Source organism: Salmo salar, chromosome 14 (genome assembly GCF_965601325.2).
Source record: "Salmo salar chromosome 14, fSalSal1, whole genome shotgun sequence".
Classification (NCBI taxonomy): Eukaryota; Metazoa; Chordata; class Actinopteri; order Salmoniformes; family Salmonidae; genus Salmo; species Salmo salar.
In genome coordinates this window covers 29,090,806-29,115,000 of record NC_138304.1, presented here as the reverse complement: position 1 = coordinate 29,115,000, position 24,195 = coordinate 29,090,806, and the positions used below count along the sequence as shown (strand labels likewise).

The 24,195-nt window shown below is 43.5% G+C and overlaps 1 protein-coding gene across 2 annotated transcripts in view; it reads right to left on the bottom strand.

Annotated features, from left to right (window-relative positions):
* The window catches only part of LOC106569198 (pre-B-cell leukemia transcription factor 1), a 51,879-nt gene extending 36,065 nt beyond the window's left edge, over positions 1–15,814 (bottom strand). Inside the window, exons 1-2 of one of the 2 annotated variants that reach the window (XM_014140310.3) lie at positions 15,147–15,814; positions 14,098–14,171 (exon numbers count right to left, since the gene is read on the bottom strand). In XM_014140310.3, coding sequence (XP_013995785.1) covers positions 14,098–14,171; positions 15,147–15,331 — 259 coding nt within the window. In that variant the 5' untranslated portion in view covers positions 15,332–15,814. The remainder of the gene's footprint in view (positions 1–14,097; positions 14,172–15,146) is intronic. The other variant, XM_014140311.3, reaches the window with a different exon arrangement.
* Between the last annotated feature and the right edge of the window lie 8,381 nt (positions 15,815–24,195).

Below are 24,195 nucleotides of genomic sequence, written 5' to 3'. Positions count from 1 at the left end.
ACTACATGGCTGCTTTCCCAAGCTTGTTTTACAGGCTCCAGACAGAGATGGATGCTCCGTGCTGCCTGATAGGCTGTGGGAGCCATCCATCACACTGAGGACCCACCCACACAGCCAGTATGTCATAACGCAGGGCCAGGCAGTAGAGTAGTTGATTGACAGCTTTATATGTGTGGTGGCGGTAACGATGGAGGAGAGATGTGTGGTTTTTGTTCCAGCCAGGCCTCTCCAGCGGCCTACTTTCTGAAATGAGTTGTGAAGTGAACAACAAAATAAAGAGTGAGAGAGGAAATCAATCATAATGCTGCCACGTGAGTATAAATGAGTGATAACAAACACACAAACAAAACACAAACACAAACACCAACACAACTTATCAGGCAAATGAAGCAAAAACCAATGAATTCAACATACCAAAAGCTGACGATAACAATTCGGCATGTTTTTAACATTAAAAGGAAACCCGATTCTGTTTATTACCTCTAATGACTTTGAATTCATTTGAAGTCAATCTAATATTTTCCCAGTTTCATTGGTTGTTAACGCCAAACAGTGGAAGCAAATATATATTAAACAACAACAATAAAACAGTGAACCTGATATATTGGTGATGGGGTCCAGAAGCTCATTGCACTGCGTTTACTCTTAAAACACAAACAGTTATTATGGTAAAAATGATTACTATTACACACCCATATTCCCTAAATGATCTCTATAAATAGACATATTCCTCAAATGACAATAAAACAGACCAAACTGGAAACACACACTCACACGCACACACACACACACACACACACACGCACGCACACACACAAACACATATTCTGTATTCTCTCTCTCACACACATATACACAAATGGCAGAGCACAACACATTAAACAGCTATAACATCAACAAGGACGTGGGTGGAAGTGTAAAATTCTTTACATGGTAGTAATGTTTTATGAGAGGCCCCATCCACCCAGGGGCTGTATATTCTGAATGTGGTGCCGTTGAGGAACAGAAAGAGGAGGGGGTTGAGGGGTCCTGTTCGTTCACAGAAGACACAGTAAATTTGGACAGTAAGTAGTACCACCCTAGCAGCGCGGTACACCGCACATTCGCAACGCCCCATTTAACCGCACACGGCGCTCCCCTCCGCTGGCTTCATTAGCATACTTCAGCAGGGCCTTGTCGGATGAAGACGGATGAAGACGGATGGGCGAAAATCAGGATCCCTGAAACAACTGTTTTATCAAGGTTAAACTATCCACACAGCTCTTAACCCCCCTTCCTTTACAACGCAGAGGCTCTCCCAATATCAATCTATCAATATGATCGTATCGGCTGGAGCCAAATTCTCTTACTTTTAGTCTTATAATAAATGTTTATGTTTTGTCTAATTAGAATAATGAAATATTGACTCATTGAATATAAATATGAATATTTCATTATCAATTATGGAGTATGGATGATGAAATCATGTTTTTGTTGTTCATGGTTATTTGAAAGAAATATGGAGTCTCACCTGGGCACACCCCTTTTCCCCCATGTTTACCTTCCTTATAGCTACAGTATTTAGTGGTGTGGCATTACGGCTCAGCTAGGCCTCAGGTATGGAGCTATTTCTTTTGACTGCTACTACATGAACTAAAGAAAGCTGCTACTACACCTTGATGTGTTCTGTTTAAATCTGATCTAAAGAAAGCTGCTACTACACCCTGATGTGTTCTGTTTAAATCTGATCTAAAGAAAGCTGCTACTACACCCTGATGTGTTCTGTTTAAATCTGATCTAAAGAAAGCTGCTACTACACCCTGATGTGTTCTGTTAGAATCTGATCTAAAGAAAGCTGCTACTACACCCTGATGTGTTCTGTTTAAATCTGATCTAAAGAAAGCTGCTACTACACCTTGATGTGTTCTGTTTAAATCTGATCTAAAGAAAGCTGCTACTACACCCTGATGTGTTCTGTTTAAATCTGATCTAAAGAAAGCTGCTACTACACCCTGATGTGTTCTGTTTAAATCTGATCTAAAGAAAGCTGCTACTACACCCTGATGTGTTCTGTTTAAATCTGATCTAAAGAAAGCTGCTACTACACCCTGATGTGTTCTGTTTAAATCTGATCTAAAGAAAGCTGCTACTACACCCTGATGTGTTCTGTTTAAATCTGATCTAAAGAAAGCTGCTACTACACCCTGATGTGTTCTGTTTAAATCTGATCTAAAGAAAGCTGCTACTACACCCTGATGTGTTCTGTTAGAATCTGATCTAAAGAAAGCTGCTACTACACCCTGATGTGTTCTGTTTAAATCTGATCTAAAGAAAGCTGCTACTACACCTTGATGTGTTCTGTTTAAATCGGATCACTTTTGCTTTATTCATGGATGGAATATAGCATATGAAATTAGGCTTTAAATTGGAAACGTGTAGCCTTTGTCTGGCAAATACATTTCTGTTTGTTTTTATACTATCGGAGCTTTGGATTCCCTGTTTTGTGGTTGATTTGGAAACGTGTCTAACTGCGGCATCACATACCTGTAGACTCAAGGCAAATTTTGAAATGTATTTTACGAATTGGCTTCATAGTATCGTTGAAGAGAGAGGGGGAAGGAGAGGAGGGACACTATAAAGGGAAGTAATGGGGACATAATAGGACTTTATGTATTCACTGCTAAACATGTTGTCGAAGCCCATCTCCTATAAAACGAGCAGGCTAGTAGAGGCTGTAAAGAGGGCAAAAGGAGATCAAAGAGCAAAGGTCACAATAGACGAGTTAAATGCTCTTCAGATCAACAGTGACCCAATATTGGCCAAAATAACTTTGGATATTAGTGTTGACATTTGAGAGGAAAGAGTTCTGGAAAATGTATTATAATGCACTGCAACAGGACAACTGTACTTGTGTGTATGTATTGTATATAAAACATGTTTTATAATAATAATAATAAAACATGTGTAGGTTATGGCTACATTTGCACATCCCAATTTTATTTTGATGGGTTTTGGCTACACATTCAAATCCAATTTGTTTTTATGGACGGTATACACTTTAATGTGGTTTCAATACATTTAAGTTCATTCAAAACGTACGCCCTAGCCTTGGTGGTGTGACTGCAGTAGTTAGCCAGCCCTCAATATCACCACAACATCTATTTACGCCCCTGTGTCGTAAAACAGCCGTGTTTACCATAGAGCATAGCAGTGACGACGAGAGAGGAAGAGAATGAAGGAGAAATGACACCTAGGCAAATGAAGAACACCATCTGATGATCAATCATATGTCAAAACGTATAGAGCTAGTCAGATAGGGAAACAGGGCCTGCAAATGTCAGCTTTACACTTGATGGAGACATACTCACGTGAAGTCTCGTTAAATTCACAACACATGCCTCTCGACTCACTTTCCATTTTTTCCGAGGGGAAGTAGTTATGCAATGCATCTCGCCCCCACATCAAATAGTACATGACACACACACTGACAGACACACACACTCACATAAACCTGCCACCTGTGCCTTTCTCAACTCTGTGCTCCAAGGGTAAGGTGTCCATGTGATGGGGATGTGGTCTAATAGTACATGTTAGAGAAGTCTATAATTTTCTGATTATGCTCAAGCTAAAAAGGAAAATGACAGCAATTAACATCATATCAGTGGGAGTTAACTGTCCAGAACTAACACTGCCAAAGGCAAGCTGGCAGACAGCAGGGAGGGGTGGGAGAACCAACAGCTTAACATCTTTGGGATATATGCAGTACGACATAGTGAGAATAAGCTGCGTGATGCAAAGTGTACTTAATCTGTAGCATGAGATTTAGTTTCATCCTATAGGTTGTCGTCATGGTCAACAGGTATTGGTTTGGACATATCATACACACACCACAAATAGCCAAACCATTTCAGATTATACATTCGCATCCTTCTCACAATAGAACTGTGAAAATCTGTATAACACACAACACACTTAAACTACACCAAATAGCATTGGTCCTCCTGATCCACCATCTGAAACGACAGTATTTTGTGTTCTTACTACCAAGTCTACGTCACAGGACACTCTTTAAGTCCAAGTTATTGGGTTTCCAGCCCTCCTTGGGTGTTTTAAGGGGACTTCAGAGGACCCCTACTATCTGGCTCCCAGAGATGTAGATACGCAGACACACACAAACAGACATTCATTTTACACTTCCACGTCCATGTGTGAGTGTGAAAGAATACATTGTGTGTGTGTATGTGTATGCATGTGTGTGTGTATGTGTATGCATGTGTGTGTGTATGTGTATGCATGTGTGTGTGTGTGTGTATATGCATGTGTGTGTGTATGTGTATGCATGTGTGTGTGTGTGTATATGCGCCTTTACAGCAGTCCTGTTACCATCCTAACCAGTGAGAGCAGAGGAGGGGAGGAAGCAGTAACATTGATTGGTGCTGATTCCGTCTGGGCAGTGAGCAGCGACTGACAGTGCTCCTAAGCCGCAGCGAAAGGCAACCATTACTCTTGTTCTGGTTTAAGTAGAGTGTATTAATTTGTGTCATTTTTACGAAGTCGGGCAGGGAAGGGCCTCTCACCATTTCATGTTTGACTCTTCACCGCAGCTGTGGGGGTTCCTTTATACATCACCATGCTGCCAAATGCTGCACTAGTCAAATGTGAGCAGAGGGCGCGAGAGACATGATCCCAGACACTCAAATTAAACAATATTAAAAAACGGTGTGTTTATATGGCAATCAACCAAGATATTTAAAAATCAATCGGATTGGATAAGGTTGAAATACATTGCGGTACAGCAGTCCACATTACTACATAGTAGCCTACAAACTAGAGAAATACATCCTAACAAGAGAAAGCTGTGCATAAGTGTTACTGTGTAGTGGCATGCACATAGGACATAGGGTGACCACATGTGGCCCTTTGTCCCGCGTCCCGCAACCAAACAATCGTTTCCCGCATTTTATCAACAAATGCAAACACCACCAATTTAGAAAAAAAGGTTCATTTTCCCCATATTTCAGTCAGACATTCCAACCTGTCTCTTGCAGTCACGTTGCACTTGAAAGTATGTACAGTACCAGTCAAAAGTTTGAACACACCTACTCATTCCAGGGTTTTTCTTTATTTTCACTATTTTTTACATTGTAGAATAATAGTGAAGACATCAAAATCATTAAATAACACATATGGAATCATGTAGAAACCAAAAAAGTGTTAAACAAATCAAAATATTTGTTATATTTAAGATTCTTCAAATTAGTCACCGTTTGCCTGTTTTTCAACAGGACAGTGACCCAACACACCTCCAGGCCGTGTAAGGGCTATTTGACCAAGAAGGAGGGTGATGGAGTGCTGCATCAGATGACCTGGCCTCCACAATCACCTGATTGTGATGGTTTTGGATGAGTTGCTCAGCATATGTGGGAACTCCTTCAGCATATGTTGGAAAAGCATTTCAGGTGAAGCTGGTTGAGAGAATGCCAAGAGTGTGTAAAGCTGTCATCAAGACAAAGGGTGGCAACTTTGAAGAATCTCAAATATAAAATATATTTGGATTTGTTTAACACTTTTTGGGTTACTACATGATTCCATATGTGTTATTTCATAGTTTTGATGTCTTCACTATTATTCTACAATGTAGAAAATAGTAAAAAGAAAGAAAAATCCTTGAATGAGTAGGTGTGTCCAAACTTTTGACTGTTACTGTATATCATAAGGATGAGGTAGCTAAGCCCACTGGTGATGTTAAACACTTCTCCAATCATTGTTGAGATCTGATATCCTGCGCAGCGCAAGATGAGACATAGGCCAATGTCATAGGCCTATCGTAAACCAATCATTTTTCTCAAATCCTTTTGGACAATTTTCCAGCTAAACTTGGAGAGGACAGTTAGGGATCCTAACCACTTAATTACTTCCAAATAGCGTGCTTCTGATGAAGATATATAACAGTAAGTAAATAGCATTATTCGACTGAAATATATCAGGTCATTTCGTCAAACTTGTGAGGATCTTAGTTGCTCATTCAACATATTTGCTTATACTTCACTCAATCCAGTCTTAAAAAACTCCAAACCTAACTGTTTTACATTCCCTGAGACCAACCACAAATGTTTCCTTGGCCAAATATTCAGAGATTTCAATAAAACAGCCACACGTGGTCTCTCGTTTCTGCATCAAGAGTAGGCTAAGAGTGCTGCCAGAGCACACCGGAGCACACCGGAGCACAACGGAGCACACCGGAGCACACTGGTGCTCGTTTAGTAAAGTTAGATCAAAGCTGAATCAATGTCTTGCAAGATCACAATGATAGTATAACGTTACTGTTACACCAAAAACACCACCTCATTTCTTGAAGCCAAAACTCAACAGCACGCACACACTAGGCAGAATGGGCTTTGATTTAAACAAAATACAGGAAGGCTATATAGTTTGTTAACACCATAAGCTCTAATTTACTCACGAAACAGTAACTAAAGAACATCTAAATGCACATTCCCATTAAACTGATTGAGATCAAATGATTGACATACAGATGCAGTTTGGTCATTTCACTGGTAAAACGTGAAGAATTATCATTGACTAATGACAGTGATGATACCGTGGCCTATTTTGAAGTTAGGTATTCCTAACCTGGTGTTTGAAGGTATTAAACATCTAAACATGTATTGAGACATTAGGCAGACGTTGTAATTGGGGGATGCATTTTATTTAAATTTCAATTCCACACATTTCAATTCCACATATTAACTACACAGTACTGCAGTAACTGAGCGTGATTTGACCACCTTTTTAGACAGAAATAAAGCAGATGGAATTTCAGACTGCATGAATGAACATTAAGGAAACCATGTAAGAAAACCTCTTCAAATTGCTCCCAAAGAAGAACAATAGTCGAGGAGACTCTCCACTGTGATTAAGTTGTTATTGTTGTTGTTTTCTAGGATTGAAAACTGCATTAGAGACAAACATCAGATAAAACTAAAAACTCCACTGCGCTGTGAAGCAAATTTCCTCTCTAAAGCAATTTAGTGTCAGATAAGTGGGAAGGCATTCTTACCGTAATGGATCTGAATATGATATCTGTCAGACAAGTAAGAACAAAGCCTTTTATAAAAGCCGCGTTTGCAGAATGGCCGATACGATACTGCTGTATCAGATGACCAAATTGAGAGGAGTGCAGTAAACAGACTGTAAATAGAAATACAACACATTCATATGATTGTTGAATAAGTACTGTACCATGAAATCTCTCTCTCTCTCTTTCCTACCTGTTCCCATAGAGCGGTAGGGCGTATAACATGTTGGGGAGAACACAAGAGGAAAATGTTTGGTTCAGCACAAACTGAACAGTAGGCTACATGTAGATACAGGGAAGATGGGCTATTTCAAGTGGCAAAATCAACGGGAACAACTTCCCCTTTAGCTTTTTTTACGAAATACTCCCAATGTCTAGGTATTTATGCACACTCAAAACAAATGACACATTCACCTGAGGAATCGATACTGAACATTATTCCTCCCAAAGGGAAATTATTTGAATTAATGTAACTATTTGTTGATGACCCAGAGGAACAGTGTAAACCCCCACCCACCCACACTATTCCACCATATTTTACCTTTATTTAACTAGGCAAGTCAGTTAAGAACAAATTCTTATTTTCAATGACAGCCTAGGAACAGTGGGTTAACTGCCTTGTTCAGGGGCAGAATGACAGATTTTTACCTTGTCAGCTCAGGGATTCAATCTTGCAACCTTGCGGTTAGTAGTCCAACGCTCTAACCACTAGGCTACCTAGACCATTCCAATCGCCAGACCTGTTATCATAGCAAATTACCAGCTCCCACCTCAGATATACAGGGTGTAATTAGCCTATTAAAACATGATTAACATGTCTCAATTACCACACTCCCCATTTGCATAATTTATAAGCTGTTCTAATTGCAAGTGTGGGTTCAGATGATGGTAGAATGGGGAACAGCAGAAACACTGGACATGTCTTGCCGGTTCTGAACAACTGAAGTGATTCTGAAGTGTGTCTGTCTGTTTGCTTGCTCTGTCAAAGTCCTACACCGTAGATAGGAAGAGAATCTTCTTCAGCATCCCAGAAGGGAAAGACAATGCATTAGTTTTCCCACCGGTAAAGGCGTCTAGTCTATTTCTGTACAACAGATATTTTCTGAAAATACAAAATAAATCCACTCTTGTTCATTATCCTATATTTACATTCACTAGGGAGAGCGTTGAGAGGTTTGTTGAAACTACTAGGCTAATCAATGTAGAAACTACGTACGTTTTTGGAAAAACTTCGAAAGATGTTTGGGAAACGTTTATGAGAGAACAGAGAGAGCTGTGTTCACTCTTATTTCTGTTGAAACTAAAACCTTGGATGGGATAAAATGCTGCTTCTGCACTTCCAACAGGCCAGGCCAGATATACTGTCTGCCTGCTAACACGGTGGGGAAACCAAGGACATAGCCATTAGTTTCAGGACAGACCGCGGCACATCACAGACTAATGCCTCCATCTGTCAGCGGAGATGAGTGGAGAGTAACAAAGAGAGGGAACACTAACCTCTGAACTCATCATGGACAGCCATGTCAATGAAATAGTGAAAAACTGCAGCTACAACAACACCAGTGTCCAGTCCAGACTCTCCGTGGCTAAACCAGGCAGACCATAATCCACAATACTGATGTAGCTGATGCATTTACTACAGTAGCTTACTGGGCTATGGAATCAGCTGAATAGTTATATGACATTCTAGTATCACTAAATTTACTGCAAGTCCACCACTAAATCATTAGCTAGTAAATACATAGCCATCAAAGCAAATTTGGTCAAAGAAAATATGTGCAAGTTTGCCCTAGTCTAGTCTAATGAAAGGATAGCAGTGTTCTCCAGATGTGTACTTAAGTATATAAGAACCAACCCAGACTTCAACTTCAATCACAGGTACAATTTACAGTGCTGCAATATGCTCAACATAGAAAGAACAGCAATCATATTATCCAGTAATGTGAAAACTAGTAGCTTGATGGCATGGGTCACTGAGTTCACCAGGTCTTTAGCTCTGACAACTCAAAGTGGGATCATATTTAACATGCAGGAGATATTCATTTGACCAGAGTCTGGGAGTAATGTGTGGCTGTTGACACACATTGGCCTGGTAAAAAGAGAGAGAGAGAGAGAGAGAGAGAGAGAGAGAGAGAGAGAGAGAGAGAGAGAGAGAGAGAGAGAGACAGACAGAGAGAGAGAGAGAGAGAGAGAGAGAGAGACAGAGAGAGAGAGACAGAGAGAGAGACAGAGACGAGAGAGACAGAGAGACAGAGAGAGAGAGACAGAGAGAGACAGAGAGAGAGAGACAGAGAGAGACAGAGACAGAGAGACAGAGAGAGACAGAGACAGAGACAGATACAGAGAGACAGAGAGAGAGAGAGAAAGACAGAGAGAGAGAGAGAGAGCTCTGGCCTGTAACCTGACACCCAGAAACATAGTCTTAGTGTCTGGCTTCTCTTACTTGGTCAACCTGTACGTGCCAGCTCCACTATCCGCAATGGTTCCACAGACACTCACACTCTTCCCTCTGTCACAAGTACAGGTAACACACACATACATACACACATGGCCAAAAAAAAACACAATGCTAAGCACTTTCAGGAATTTTACAAATAAAGACACGCTTTCCTGAAATAGCTGAAAACAGTAACACAATCCACCTGTAAATTTCACAGCTGATGAGCAGCCCTGTGCTTGTTAAAGCTGGCTAAATATCTTCTGCCATGACACCCGGCCGACCGCAGCACAGATCTGTGGGGAGCACAAATCTATGGGGGTGGGCTGGGCGTGGGGGGTCAGGGAGCGGGGTCAGGAGTTAAGGCCTGCTCTGTCTGCTATTGGAATGCAGTCCTGCCTCAGTTGTCAGCTGCTTGCCAAAGGAAGGCCATATTGCTGCTGTCAACACGCGCCCACCACTTACATGCCACACCAAGGAGAGAAGCAACCAGGGAACACGCCATGCATACATAGACACATATACACTGAACAGAAATATAAACGCAACATGTAAAGTGTTGGTCCCATGTTTCATGAGCTGAAATAAAAGATCCCAGAAATGTTCCATAGACACAAAAAGCTTGTTTCTCTCAAATGTTGTGCACAAATTTGTTTACATCCCTGTTAGTGAGCATTTCTCCTTTGCCAAGATAATCCATCCACCTGACAGGTGTGGCATATCAAGAAGCTGATTAAACAGCACGATCATTACACTGGTGCACCTTGTGCGGGGGACAACAAAACGGCACTCTAAAATGTGCAGTTGTTTCACACAACACAATGCCACAGATGTCTCAAGTGAGGGAGCGTGCAATTGGCATGCTGACTGCAGGAATGTCCACCAGAACTGTTGCAAGAGAATTTTATGTTAATTTATCTACCATAAGCCACCTTCAACTTTGTTTTAGAGAATTTGGCAGTACGTCCAACCGGCCTCACAACCGCAGACCACGTGTAACCACGCCAGCCCAGGACCTCCACATCCAGCTTCTTCACCTGCAGGGATCATCTGAGACCAGCGACCACGACAGGTGATGAAACTGTGGGTTTCCACAATAAAAAAATAATTCCACAAACTGTCAGAAACCGTCTCAGGGAAGCTCATCTGCATGCTCGTTGTCCTCACTAGCGTCTTGACCTGACTGCAGTGAGTCATCGTAACCTACTTCAGTGGGCAAATGTTCACCTTCGATGGCCACTGGCATGCTGGAGAAGTGTGCTCTTCATGGATGAATCCCGGTTTCAACTGTACCGGGCAGATGGCAGACAGCATGTAAAGTGTCGTGTGGGCGAGTGGTTTGCTGATGTCAACGCTGTGAACAGAGTGCCCCATGGTGGCGGTGGGGTTATGGTATGGGCAGGCATAATCTACGGACAATGAACACAATTACATTTTATCGATGGCAATTGGAACGCACAGAGATACTGTGCATTCCTGAGGCCCATTGTCGTGCCATTCATCCACCGCCATCACCTCATGTTTCAGCATGTTTCTGCATGATAATGCACAGCACCATGTTGCAAGGATCTGTACACAATTCCTGGAAGCTGAAAATGTTCTGATTCTTCCATTGCCTGCATACTCACTAGACATGTCACCCATGGAGCATGTTTGGGATGCTCTGGATCAATGTGTATGGTAGCGTGTTCCAGTTCCCTCCAATATTCAGAAACTTCGCACAGCCATTGAAGAGGAGGGTGACGACATTCCACCGGCCACAATCAACAGCCTGATCAACTCTATGCGAAGGAGATGTGTCACTTTGCATGAGGCAAATGGTGGTCACACCAGATACTGACTGGTTTTCTGATCAATGCCCCTACTTTTTTTATGGTATCTGTGACCAACAGATGCATATCTGTATTCCCAGTCATGTGAAATCCATAGATTAGGGCCTAATTTATTTATTTCAATTGACTGATTTCTTTATATGAACTATAAGTCAGTAAAATCTTTGAAATTGTTGCATGTTGCATTATATCCAGGTGATGTTACTTAAAACAATTGAATTAAAAACGTTTTCTTTAAATGCTAAATCCGATCTACAGAAGGAAAGCCAACCTACATACAGCGTCATATCCAACCTACAGCGGCATATCTATAATATCCTCTTAGTACTTTCACGGAAGGGGACACAACAGTCGCATAAGCCTGCTGATTTAATAGTCTCTCCTTTCAATCCTCCAGAGACTCTGGCTGCAACAATGTAAAACTGAGGAGAAGCTGACTCTTTATAAAATAATATAAAAAAGACCTGACAAATTACGGGCTGTTCTTTTTGCACACTGCGCTCAGCACATTTGGCTGTAAATGTCATGGTGAAGGTTTGAGTCATTTTCTACTGTCGCTGCAGTGGATTTCTGGGCTTCTGTCTGCACAGGGGGAAAACGATCTATGCCCACAAGATGAACAGCAACTAGACACATGGGTGAAATGATACAGAAGGAATAGTGTGATACCAAGTGGTCTTAGGACTTTTTATTCTATTTGGATAAAATGTATCCAAATAACAAAGCTTTCCGTTTTTGCACTAAAATACTTTAGCCACATGCTGATAGCACATTGAGAGAAGCATCAAATCAGTATTACGTGACAAAGCATCCAGATAAAATGTAACAACAAGAGAAATCAGAGAACTAACTCAGTATGACTTTCGCCTGCAACACAAGGCATGCAGCGCTCAAGTATCACCAAAACAGAAAGGGGGGGGGGGGGGTGAACCAGTAACCTCTTCAAAAGGGATTCCCCCATGGTGCTTTTATCCTGAGGGCCCAAGTACATTGAATTCCGCCCGACCAACTGAAAACCTGTCAAAGGAGGCTAAACACTCGACAGAGACCAAAACATTAGCCAAACTAAATTCACTCAAGATAGTAGAAAAGGGAGTAGAAAACTCCCCCCAAAAACTACGGAAATCTATGTTGAAACGTTAACTTCAACACCATTTTTCCCCTCTAAATTAAGACGTAGAGAGTCAGCAGGCCAAGAGAGCTGCTCTAGTCAGAAGCCCCCAGGTTCCTGGTTGCCAGGAACAGTGGGAAGAGACGAGAAGCGAGGGGGGGGGGGGGGGGCAGGAAAAAGGCCAAGTCACTTTGTTCTTCTTCATTTTGGAAACGAACTCTGGTTGAACCCAGAGCGACGCCAGGCAGTTTAAAAAGAGCCAGGCATAATTCTCTCCCTGCTCTAAGCATTCTCCTGAGAAGTAAGGGGGCCGTGGGCAGGGGGCCAAACTCACTGGCTACTTCTCAGAATGGACTTAATTTCTTCTCTCCCTTTTTTTTCTAAAATGAAAATCACACAGTGTCTTGTGTTAATAAGTCGTCTTTTTTAAGCCCTGCGCCAGAGTCTGACTCACAGTAATGAAATGTCTGTAAATTAGCCTTTAGGGTAAATTAGGAAGACGATACAACGGACTCATTTTATTGATCTTCCATTTGTTTTCGGATTTCTCTGGCTGGTTATAGACAGTCATAATAGTAGCTGGTAACACTGCTGACTTTAAAGTGATAACATCCTCTCATAATTTCAAAAGAGGATCCCGTTAAAAGGCCTGTTCAGAGATATATGCCTTCAGAGAGATGTATTAGAGATTGCAGTTTGATTTCCATTTTCTAAAAATACATATTTAGTAGGTTAGAACTTGGGCTGTTCTTCAAGGCATATTCACATGCTTTCTTTCATAAACAGAGACAAGCGCATCTTTCATTTAATCTTGTGTTAAGTGCCTATATTTCCCACATTCCTCTACATGACTTTGACCCTCGCTTCAAACCCAAACAGAGAGAATCCCCCTGGCCAGCATCAGCATGTAGAAACACTAAAAGCTCATCCCAAACAAACACTTGGCAAGGAAGAACATGATGATGCAGAATAAGTACAGCCCTAATAAATGTCTCAACGACAACACCTTGGTCCCACTGTAAAGTCCTTTCCTCTCTACTGTCTGTTCTGAATGTTGGTGGCTGCTATGGCTCACCATAACAAATATAAATTCAAATACTGACTGACACACATAAGGACGTTTGGTTTTGAGGTGATAAATGTCAATCAAATCAAATGTTATTTGCCACATGCGCCGAATACAACAGGTGTAGACCTTACCGTGAACTGCTTACTTACAAGCCCTTAACCAACAATGCAGATCCAGAAATAGAGTTAATAAAATATTTACTAAATAAACTAAAAAGTTAAAAAATCTAATCAAATCAAAAAAATAACACAAGAAAATGACATAACAATAATGAGGCTGTATACAGGGGGTACAGGTACCGAGTCAGTGTGCGGGGGTACAGGTTAGTTGAGGCCATTTGTAAAGTGACTATGCAAAGATAATAGTAGATACAGTAGGATGCCACAAAGCCTCATGTTGTCTTGTCGAACCATGTTGTTAGACTATGGGGTGATCACCTGAACAACATATGTAGAGAAATATGATATCAATATTTCTCATATTCAAAAGATGGTGTTATAAATAGTGTAGGCTAGAAGTTGTCCAGGACATAATTACTTCAGAAAAATGCTGATGCAAGTCATTGTTTTAATGTGGTGAATTTCACCTTACCCGTTTTCTCTTTTATATCACACAAGATGTTGAAGAGAGCCGGTTTCATCCTGTGACAGTTCAGGGCATGTTTCCTATAAAAAGAGAGAACACACATCTTTAGACCATATTCAATAAGATCAGGAGATGGCAATAGTTAGTGCTAAAGTGTTCTGCTTGTGCTTGTATCATATCTAAAATGAGCGTTTGTTCACTGTCAATTTGATGAGGATGAATAAAGCTCATCTTTGCAATGGGTGTTGATATTGTATATTTGTTCGGATTTTACACACTTGACCAACCAACCCTTCAATCAAAGTGATCTAAACGAAATACCTATTGTATAGCATAGTGTTATTCTTCAATAGAGAAAATACTTTTGTCTCATCAAACCACATTTGGAACCCTTGTCGTGCCACTTCACTTGATCCCTAATTAACTATGATTTATTAACATGAAAGGGTCATTGCAATTTCAAAACACAGTGGGATGTCAGTAATGAATAGGACACAGTCTATCCTATGTAATCTATTCTTGCACAGGAGCATGTGAATAGATGTCATTGGCTCAATTTCGACGCACAGCACTGGTGCTTTGATAATCCTTATTGCCATTGGCTAAAAAGAAACAAAGTATCCAAAAGAAATGCATCCGCAACATGTATTACGGCGAAGAATTACTGCGTAATCTCATTTGTAACAAGATAAGGCGATTTGGAAATTGAGAAGTGGATGCAACCCGCTCCACAGTTCAGAATAGCTATAGTTGCAGTGGCTTAATAATGTCATTCATGTTTAAACATTTAAACATGTTTGATAACACTGTTAATATAAAAGTTCACTTTCACAAGATAAAAACTGTTAGGCTGAAGGGAGTTTAACGTCACGCACTTTATCTCCTACGAGTAGTTGTTGCGTTGGGGTGGGCGTTAATTGTTTTCGTTGGATAGCCCACTGAAATGAACGCACATCATACTGTTACAATTTACAGCACAGTAGTTATGTCTTAATTCATTAATAGGTTCTTTTGATAACGCTTTGAACATATTGTAATTTTCTATGCCACCGTACCTGGCCTGCGCTTCGTCCAGGCTTTGGTCTGTGATGGTCATTATTTGCTGTAATATGTCTCCAATGTCCTGCTTTCTTCCATCTCCGTCCGTCCCTCCCGTGCCATCCTGCATATGCTGTGCCAGGCCGGGGTGTCCGGCCATGCCTACGCCGTGGGAGTGCATCAACCGAGGCTGCTCGTCCATCCTTGACCGCGGTCTCTGCCTCGCCCCCAACTGACCAACACTTTTCTTACGGCAACAGAATAAATATCCTTGGAAATTCCTTTGGAACCCCCCCCGTCTCTCTCCTCCTTTCTCACCCACTCTCTCTCTTTTCTCTCTCCCTGGTAGCCTAAGCTTTCCTGGATCCGGGAGGGAATCAAAATGACAAATGCTCTCTCTCTCCGCTCTCTCTCCCAGCTGGTTTGGGTGAAATCCGATCTGAATAGCTGATTTTGGCTCTGACCACTCCTGCACAGCTAGCCTACAGTAGAAAAAGCAGATTCAACTTAAAGGGTCGTGTCGTGTCAAAAGTGACGTGCGCAAAGCCTGTATGTAATATGCAATTCCCAATTTCCTTGAAAGCTTGATGGACGAAACATGTAGTCACTCTCTCTGAGGGTTAGATGTTGAAAGTAACACCAACTGTAAACTGTTACTGTTTCGCTTATGTCTAGCAACTGACACATAACCAGAGTATGGAATAAAAGCCTCCGCCCCCTAAACCACGATTGGAGAAGAAGAAAAGAAGTAAGTCCTACCTCGGTCTTCTGTGGAAACGTCGATCATCTTTCTCGGGAAGGTGGGACGCGGCAATACACGTAAGGAGATATGACGGTTAACATTGGGTCTGGACGGGGTGCATGGCAATACAATGATGGATAGAGACTGAATATGTAATAAATAATTTTGCTTGGCACCAACACTCTGCTACTGATGTATGCTTTTTATGTCACAAGGAACAGACACTCCCCTGTCTGAAATAATGCATTGTCTTGTTCCACTACAGATTAACCTGGCTATTACTTATTCAAATCAATCAATATGCCAAGTAAAAATATGTTTACTTTTCTTTTTACCCTAAAATAGATAAAGCAGATTTTCAGTACAGCTCTATTTATGTATTTAGGTCTATATAGATATAGTATGTGCTGTTATTATGAATACTACTTTAAATGAAAGGACCTGGTTCTAACCGTGGAAACAACATTTGTGTTAACACCAGAGTTGGTGTTTTGGATGTTTTTGATACCAAAGAGCAGGACAATTGATCTATGCTATCATGGCGCTGCCCTTCTCTCTTGTTATGACCAGAGTTAAATCCTTCAGTCCATTTTCTCATAAAGTTTTGAATAGGAGGTGAGGCAGTAATTGTCACATGGGGCAGAGTGTGTGTGTGTCTGTGTGTCTGTGTGTGTGTGTGTGTGTGTGTGTGTGTGTGTGTGTGTGTGTGTGTATGCGCGCATCTGTATGTGTGTGTGAGTGTGCATGTGTGTGTATGTGTGTGCATGTGTGTATGTGTGTGTGTGTGCGTGCGTGTGTGTATGTGTGTATGTATGTGTGTGTGTGTGTGTGTGTGTGTGTGTGTGCGTGCGTGCGTGCGTGCGTGCGACCTCTATACTGCACCCTGACACTACACTCAGGAGTTTGCCCTCTCTTTACACCAATGCCCCTGTAATGTCATGTGTGTGTAGGTGGCAGGGAAGTCAGGTGCAGGAGAATCGAACTTGGTATAAATGGAGTCGTTTAATAGCGTTTAACAAAACTCCAAAACCAAAGTACATAATAAATAAAAGTGGGTACAAGAACCCGTCGCGCACCAATCCATACTACATGAGCATACAAACAAAACATGGACAAGGACATGAGGGGACACAGAGGGTTAAATACACAACATGTAATGAATGGGATTGGAACAAGGTGTGTAGGAAGACAAGACAAAACCAATGGAAAAGGAAAAATGGATCAATGATGGCTAGAAGACCGGTGACGTCGACCGCCGAGCACCGCCCGAACAAGGAGAGGCATCGACTTCGACAGAAGTCGTGACAGTACCCCCCCCCCCGACGCGCGGCTCCAGCAGCACGTCGACACCGGCCTCGGGGACGACCCGGAGGACGAGGCGCAGGGCGATCCGGATGGAGACGGTGGAACTCTCGCAGCAGGGAAGGATCTAACCCGTTCTCCACCGGAACCCAGCATCTCTCCTCCGGACCATACCCCTCCCAGTCCACGAGGTACTGAAGGCCCCTCGCCCGAAGTCTCGAATCCAGGATGGATCAAACGCGGAGTACGCCGGGGCCCCCTTGATGTCCAGAGGGGGCGGAGGAACCTCCCGCACCTCAGCCTCCTGGAGCGGGCCAGCCACCACCGGCCTGAGGAGAGACACATGGAACAAGGGGTTAATGCAGTAATCGGGGGGAAGCTGTAACCTATAACATACCTCGTTCACTCTCCTCAGGACTTTAAACGGCCCCACAAACCGCGGATCCAGCTTCCGGCAGGGCAGGCAGAGGGGCAGGTTTCGGGCCGAGAGCCAGACCCTGTCACCCGGTGCGAACATCGGGGCCTCACTGCGGTGACGGTCTGCGCCAACTTTCTGGCGCAGTATGGCGCGCTGAAGGTGGACGTGGGCGGCGTCCCATGTTTCCTCCGCGTGCCGGAACCAGTCGTCCACCACAGGAGCCTCGGTCTGACTTTGATGCCAAGGAGCCAGAACCGGCTGATACCCCAGTACACACTGAAAGGGAGAAAGGTTAGTGCAGGAGTGGCGGAGCGAGTTCTGGGCCATCTCTGCCCACTCCCCCGGCCGGTCCTGGCAATAAGACCTCAGAAACCTACCCACATTCTTGTTAACTCTCTCCACCTGCTCGTTACTCTCGGGGTGAAAACCCGAGGTAAGGCTGACTGAGACCCCCAGACGTTCCATGAACGCCTTCCAGACCCTTGACGTGAACTGGGGACCCCGATCAGACACTATATCCTCAGGCACCCCGTAGTGCCGGACAGCCGGGACAGTGCGTCATACAGCCGGGACAGTGCATCTGCCTTAACATTCTGGGAGCCTGGTCTACAGTCACATGCAGTCACTCTCCATCTCCACTCCTGACGTGGAAATGCGATGCCCTAGGAAGTAGACGGACTGTTGGAAGAACAGGCATTTCTCGGCCTTGACGTACAGGTCATGCTCCAACAGGCGACCAAGCACTTTGCGCACCAGGGACACATGCTCGGCGCGTGCAGCGGAGTATATCAGAATGTCATCGATATACACCACTACACCCTGCCCGTGCAGGTCCCTGAAAAGATCGTCTACAAAGGATTGGAAGACTGATGGAGCATTCATCAACCCATACGGCATGACGAGGTACTCATAATGCCCTGAGGTGGTACTAAATGCCATCTTCCACTCGTTTCCCTCCCGGATATGCACCAGGTTGTAAGCACTCCTGAGATCCAGTTTAGTGAAGAAGCGCGCCCCGTGCATTGACTCAATCGCAGTGGCGATAAGAGGTAGCAGGTAACTGTACCTCACTGTGATTTGATTGAGACCTCGATAATCAATGCACGGGTGCAGACCTCCATCCTTCTTCTTCACAAAAAAGAAACTTGAGGAGACGGGTGAAGTGGAGGACCGAGTGTACCCCTGACGCAGGGATTCGGAGACATATGTCTCCATAGCCACCGTCTCCGCTTGCGACAGGGGATACACGTGACTCCTGGGAAGTGCAGCGTTTACCAGGAGATTTATCGCACAATCCCCCCGTCGATGGGGTGGTAATTGAGTCGCCTTCTTTTTACAGGAGGCGAGAGCCAAATCGGCATATTCTGGGGGAATGCGCACGGTGGAGATCTGGTCTGGACTCTCCACCGTAGTAGCACCAACAGAAACCCCTAAACACCTACCTGAGCATTCTCGTGACCACCCCGTGAGAGCCCTCTGTGGCCAAGAAACAGTGGGGTTATGACAAGCTAACCAGGGTAGGCCCAGCACCATGGGAAACGCAGGAGAGTCAATAAGGAAAATACACATTTTTTCTTTGTGACCCCCCTGCGTCACCATGCCCAAAGGAGCGGTGGCCTCCCTGATAAACCCTGACCCTAATGGTCGACTATCTAAGGCGTGAATGGAAAGGGCACATCCACGGGAACAATGTCCCTAAACTATGAGCTAATCAATGAAATTTCCAGCCGCGCCGGAATCTACGAGCACCATGTGCTGGGAATGCTGGGAAAATTCAGGAAAAGTGACAGACACAAACATCTATGCAACAGAGGGCTCTGGGTGAGAATGGTGCCGGCTCACCTGGGGTGACGCCAGAGCGCCCTGCCTGCTGCCTCGATTCCCAGAGGAACCAAACCGGCACCGACCAGCAGTGTGACCTCTGCGGCCACAGATGGTGCACGAGCGGGAACCCCCTCCGGTCTCCCTGCGCACCGCCCCTCCCAGCTCCATGGGTATCGGAGAGGGGGTGCGGGAGGATGGAACCACCAGACCCCGATCTGGACGTCCGCGAGTAGCCAGCAGGTTGTCCAGCCGGATGGACATGTCCACCAGCTGGTCGAAAGTGAGGGTGGTGTCTCTGCAGGCCAGCTCCCGACGGACGTCCTCGAGCAGACTGCACCGGTAATGGTCGATCAGGGCCCTGTTGTTCCATCCCGTGCCGGCAGCCAGGGTCCTAAACTCCAGGGCAAACTCCTGGGCGATCCTCGTCTCCTGCCTCAGATGGTAGAGGCGCTCACACGTCGCTCTGCCCTCAGGTGGGTGGTCGAAGACTGCCCGGAAACGGCGGGTGAACTCCTCAAAATGGTCCATCTGCATCTCCCCCTCTATACACGGCGTTGGCCCACCCCAGGGCTTTCCCGGTGAGGCACGAGACGAGGGCGAAACCCTTGTCATGGTCTGATGGAGCTAGGTGGACCGTGGCAAGATAGAGGTTTAGTTGGAGGAGGAAACCCTGGAAGTTGGCAGCACTACCGTCGTACCCCTGTGGCAAGGTGAGACGGATCCCACTGGATTCAGGCGAGAAAGGAGCGCTCAGGATAGACCCCGGTTGTGCTGGTGGAGGCGTTGGAAGAACTCCCTGTCTCTCCCAGCGGTCCATATTCTGGACAACGCGATCCATGGCTGTGCCCAGATGGTCAAGCATTTCCATATGCTCCTGGACTCGCTGCTCCACCTCCATGGCCCTGGGTACCTTCTCCTGCTGACTCCATATACTGGTCAGAGATTCTGTAATTGTCACGCCTTGACTATAGAGAGCCTTTTATTCTCTATGTTGGTTAGGTCGGGGTGTGACTAGGGTGTGTAATCTAGGTTGTCTATTTCTTTGTTGGCCTGGTATGGTTCCCAATCAGAGGCAGCTGTTTTTCGTTGTCTCTGATTGGGGATCATATTTAGGCAGCCATTGCCCCACTGTGTTTTGTGGGATCTTGTTTTGTTTTTGTGTAGTTGCCTGTGAGCACTCCAGAACGTCACGTTTCATTTGTTCGTTTTATTGTTTTGTATTTGCTGAAGTTTCACTTTATAGTAAAGATGTGGAACGCTACGTACGCTGCGCCTTGGTCCAGTTCTTACGACGATCGTGACAGTAATGTCATGTGTGTAGGTGGCAGGGAAGTCAGGTGCAGGAGAATCGAACTTGGTATAAATGGAGTCGTTTAATAGCGTTTATCAAAACTCCAAAACCAAAGTACATAATAAATAAAAGTGGGTACAAGAACCCGTCGCGCACCAATCCATAATACATGAGCATACAAACAAAACATGGACAAGGACATGAGGGGAAACAGAGGGTTAAATACACAACATGTAATGAATGGGATTGGAACAAGGTGTGTAGGAAGACAAGACAAAACCAATGGAAAAGGAAAAATGGATCAATGATGGCTAGAAGACCGGTGACGTCGACCGCCGAGCACCGCCCGAACAAGGAGAGGCATCGACTTCGACAGAAGTCGTGACAGCCCCTTTATGTGATAAAACTGTGATGGATTTCTGCCATATGAACATATCATATATCTATCTTTGTAATCTCTTTCCAAAGAGCCTTGAGGTGGAGCAATAGTGTTGGATAAATCTATTGTGGAATATTGTGTATAACAGCCTTTAAATTTAAATGGAATTTGATCCCATAATGGTGACCCACATATGTCACTCAGTCACTCACAGGTTCCACTCAAATTCACAATTCTGTTTTGTTTATTTACTAATGTACAAGAGAAAAGAATATATTTCAGATATGTGTAAGTTAGTGGGATAAATGTTCAGTGGTTTCAATTTGTAAAATGTTTGATTGGAGCTATACCGGCCCAATAGTGGAGTCGGTTAGCTGGAGTACCTATCTCTCTAAAAAGCATTTTATCCCTTCATTACGGTTATAAGACAGATATTAGAAGGATAACTGAATAAACAAGACCTTGTTTGTGGCACTACACTACTTCCAAATTCAGGAAAAAAGCAGTGGAGCCGAAATGAAAAAAAATGACTGACATTGCACATCCCCTCTATTAAAACCTAATGTGTTGATGCAGTGTTTATAAGTCTCCCAAAATGATTCAGCCCGATTTGATTTGAATTGCAAATGAAGCTCACAAAAAAAAAATATTCTTATAAATATTTGATATTTCCTGCTTCCATACAGTAAATGGGAAGAGTTGTTTTCATAAAAAACTAAAACGTTTCATATTTAAGCAGTTCTAGATTCCCAGTCGCAATAGGAGCTAGTTTCATTGCCTCCAATTATACAAAATCATCCCCAGCCAAACCATTTGAATGAGAAAAAAGACTATACAGACTCTGATAGACTTCAGGGTATCGAATACTTCCTGAACTAAATCCCTATCTTGAGCTACACAGACTACTGTACACACTCTCCTATCTAACAGTACCATGATCAAACAACTCACTGCAAAGAACTGCAGGTCAGGAAAATGCAAGTTATATACAGGTTGACGTAGAAAGTCATGACTGTAAGGTACATAAGAGTACATCTCTCCAGGAAGTAACCTTGATGAAAAATTTAGTTGTTTGCTGCTTCCAGTGTCCCTCAGGCATGAATAAAGTGGGGCCCAGAGAGAGAAAGAGAAAAGACCTGGGCTCAGCTTAAAACTACTCACCGACCGACCGACCGATGGTGAACCCCCCCCACCCCCCCACACACACACAGTCAGTGATATTTGGTCGAGATGGGCACTAATTAAACTTTAATCAAGCCTCAAACAGATTAGAGGGCAGGAGTGAACTCAACATTTCATATCTCAGGTTCTGGACTGCACTGATCCTCTATTCCAGTACTCAAGTCAAGAAAAATACAGAATACAGATATGGCAATCTAATATAATAATAATAATGTATTATTATAGCGCTATTCATTACATAAAGAAATCTCAAATTGCTGTAAAGCAACAACAACAAAAACAAGCTATTTAAAACAACAACATCATTAATCATCATCAGTAGATGGACAGTCAAGAGACTGAAGGTTGAGAAAGTTCATGCCTGGTGTATATGGCTGCTATGCCACATACAAACCCAGTCGTGGTCATTTACTTCCAATGTTAAAAGTATAAAGGGATTATTATAATTTTGTGAAACAAACAGAAATCAATGATATACACAGCAAATGCCAGCTAGCCAGCCACAGGACTTCCATGCCCTATGAGCCTGTTAACATTAGCTATAGGCCCTTTAGATGTTACACTCCTAGGTCTTATAGATCACTCTGCTTTAATTATGCCTGCTGGGGTGTGGGAGGCTGATGTGACTGATGTAGGAGCCTCAGAGCCCACTAGCAGCTCCTTGAATTTTCACACACTCATTTGCATTAATAAAGAGACTACTCCTCTCCTTGTCAGAAGAGTTTTCCTTGTTTTCATGTCTGCCTCCCTCCAAAAATCCCAAGGCATGCTTCATTTTTGAATTAATAAGTCTGAATTTTCCCCTTCATAACAAGTAGTGCCTTATATGACAGCTCCACTTTATGTGTTTGTGAGTGTGTGAAGGGAGGGTGACTGGCAGGGTGGACAAGGGGGACAGCTTGCTCCAATTCAACCTGGGTGTATCTCAGCTGCTTAGCATGTGTGTGTGTGTGTGTGTGTGTGTGTGTGTGTGTGTGTGTGTGTGTGTGTGTGTGTGTGTGTGTGTGTGTGTGTGTGTGTGTGTGTGTGTGTGTATCCTTCCCCTTTATCATGACAATTCTCCGTTACACAAGGTCCACCTATGATCTTATAACCAGCGAGGCCCAGAGCACAGTAAACAACACTTAATAATGCGGTTGGTAACCCATTGTACCATGTCACTGAACCCAGAAGGATCACAGGTAGGCTAATTAAAACAGCCATAGTCAGAGGTCTTTTATTTCTTTGACCTATTTTTTATCAAGACATTGTCAATCACTATTATTCCATATAACTATTATTCCATATAATTTATTTCTCTACAGAGCAAGACTTTACAATGAAAGAGTGCAGGTTGTATTTTGAGCAGCCAGCGGGAAGCTCTTAACACAGCACAACTGTCCTCTGTAACATATAGTGCTAGAGGAGCATGATGAAACAGGGGAACATCTGGTGAGCTGAGCATGGTGCCAGGACAAGACAAAGCCATGTGTCTAGGCATGGACGAGCACGTACTGTACCACCTAGCTATGCACGCACACACGCACGCATGCACACATATACACACAAGCATGTACCACCTAGCCGCGCGCACGCATGCACGCACACACACAGTACAAAAGGGTGCACAAATAGCACATAATCAAACAAAAACAACAGGACACGGTAAAAGAGTCCACTGTGGAGACATGACTAATCTGCATGCTCAGAGGTTTATATTAATAAGTGAATATGCATGAGAGAATACAATGATATGCCTCTGAGCAGACCACCAGTTCTCTTAGGATACCTGTACTTCCAAGCATTCTATCTGTTGGCAGTTAACACGCAACACAACACAAGCAGGCTGATTTCTATGGGCTGATGAGATACATTCAATTATGTTAAAGAGATGTTGATCTGTTAAAAAATATAGAATATTTTTGATCAAAAAGTAAATTCAAATAAAC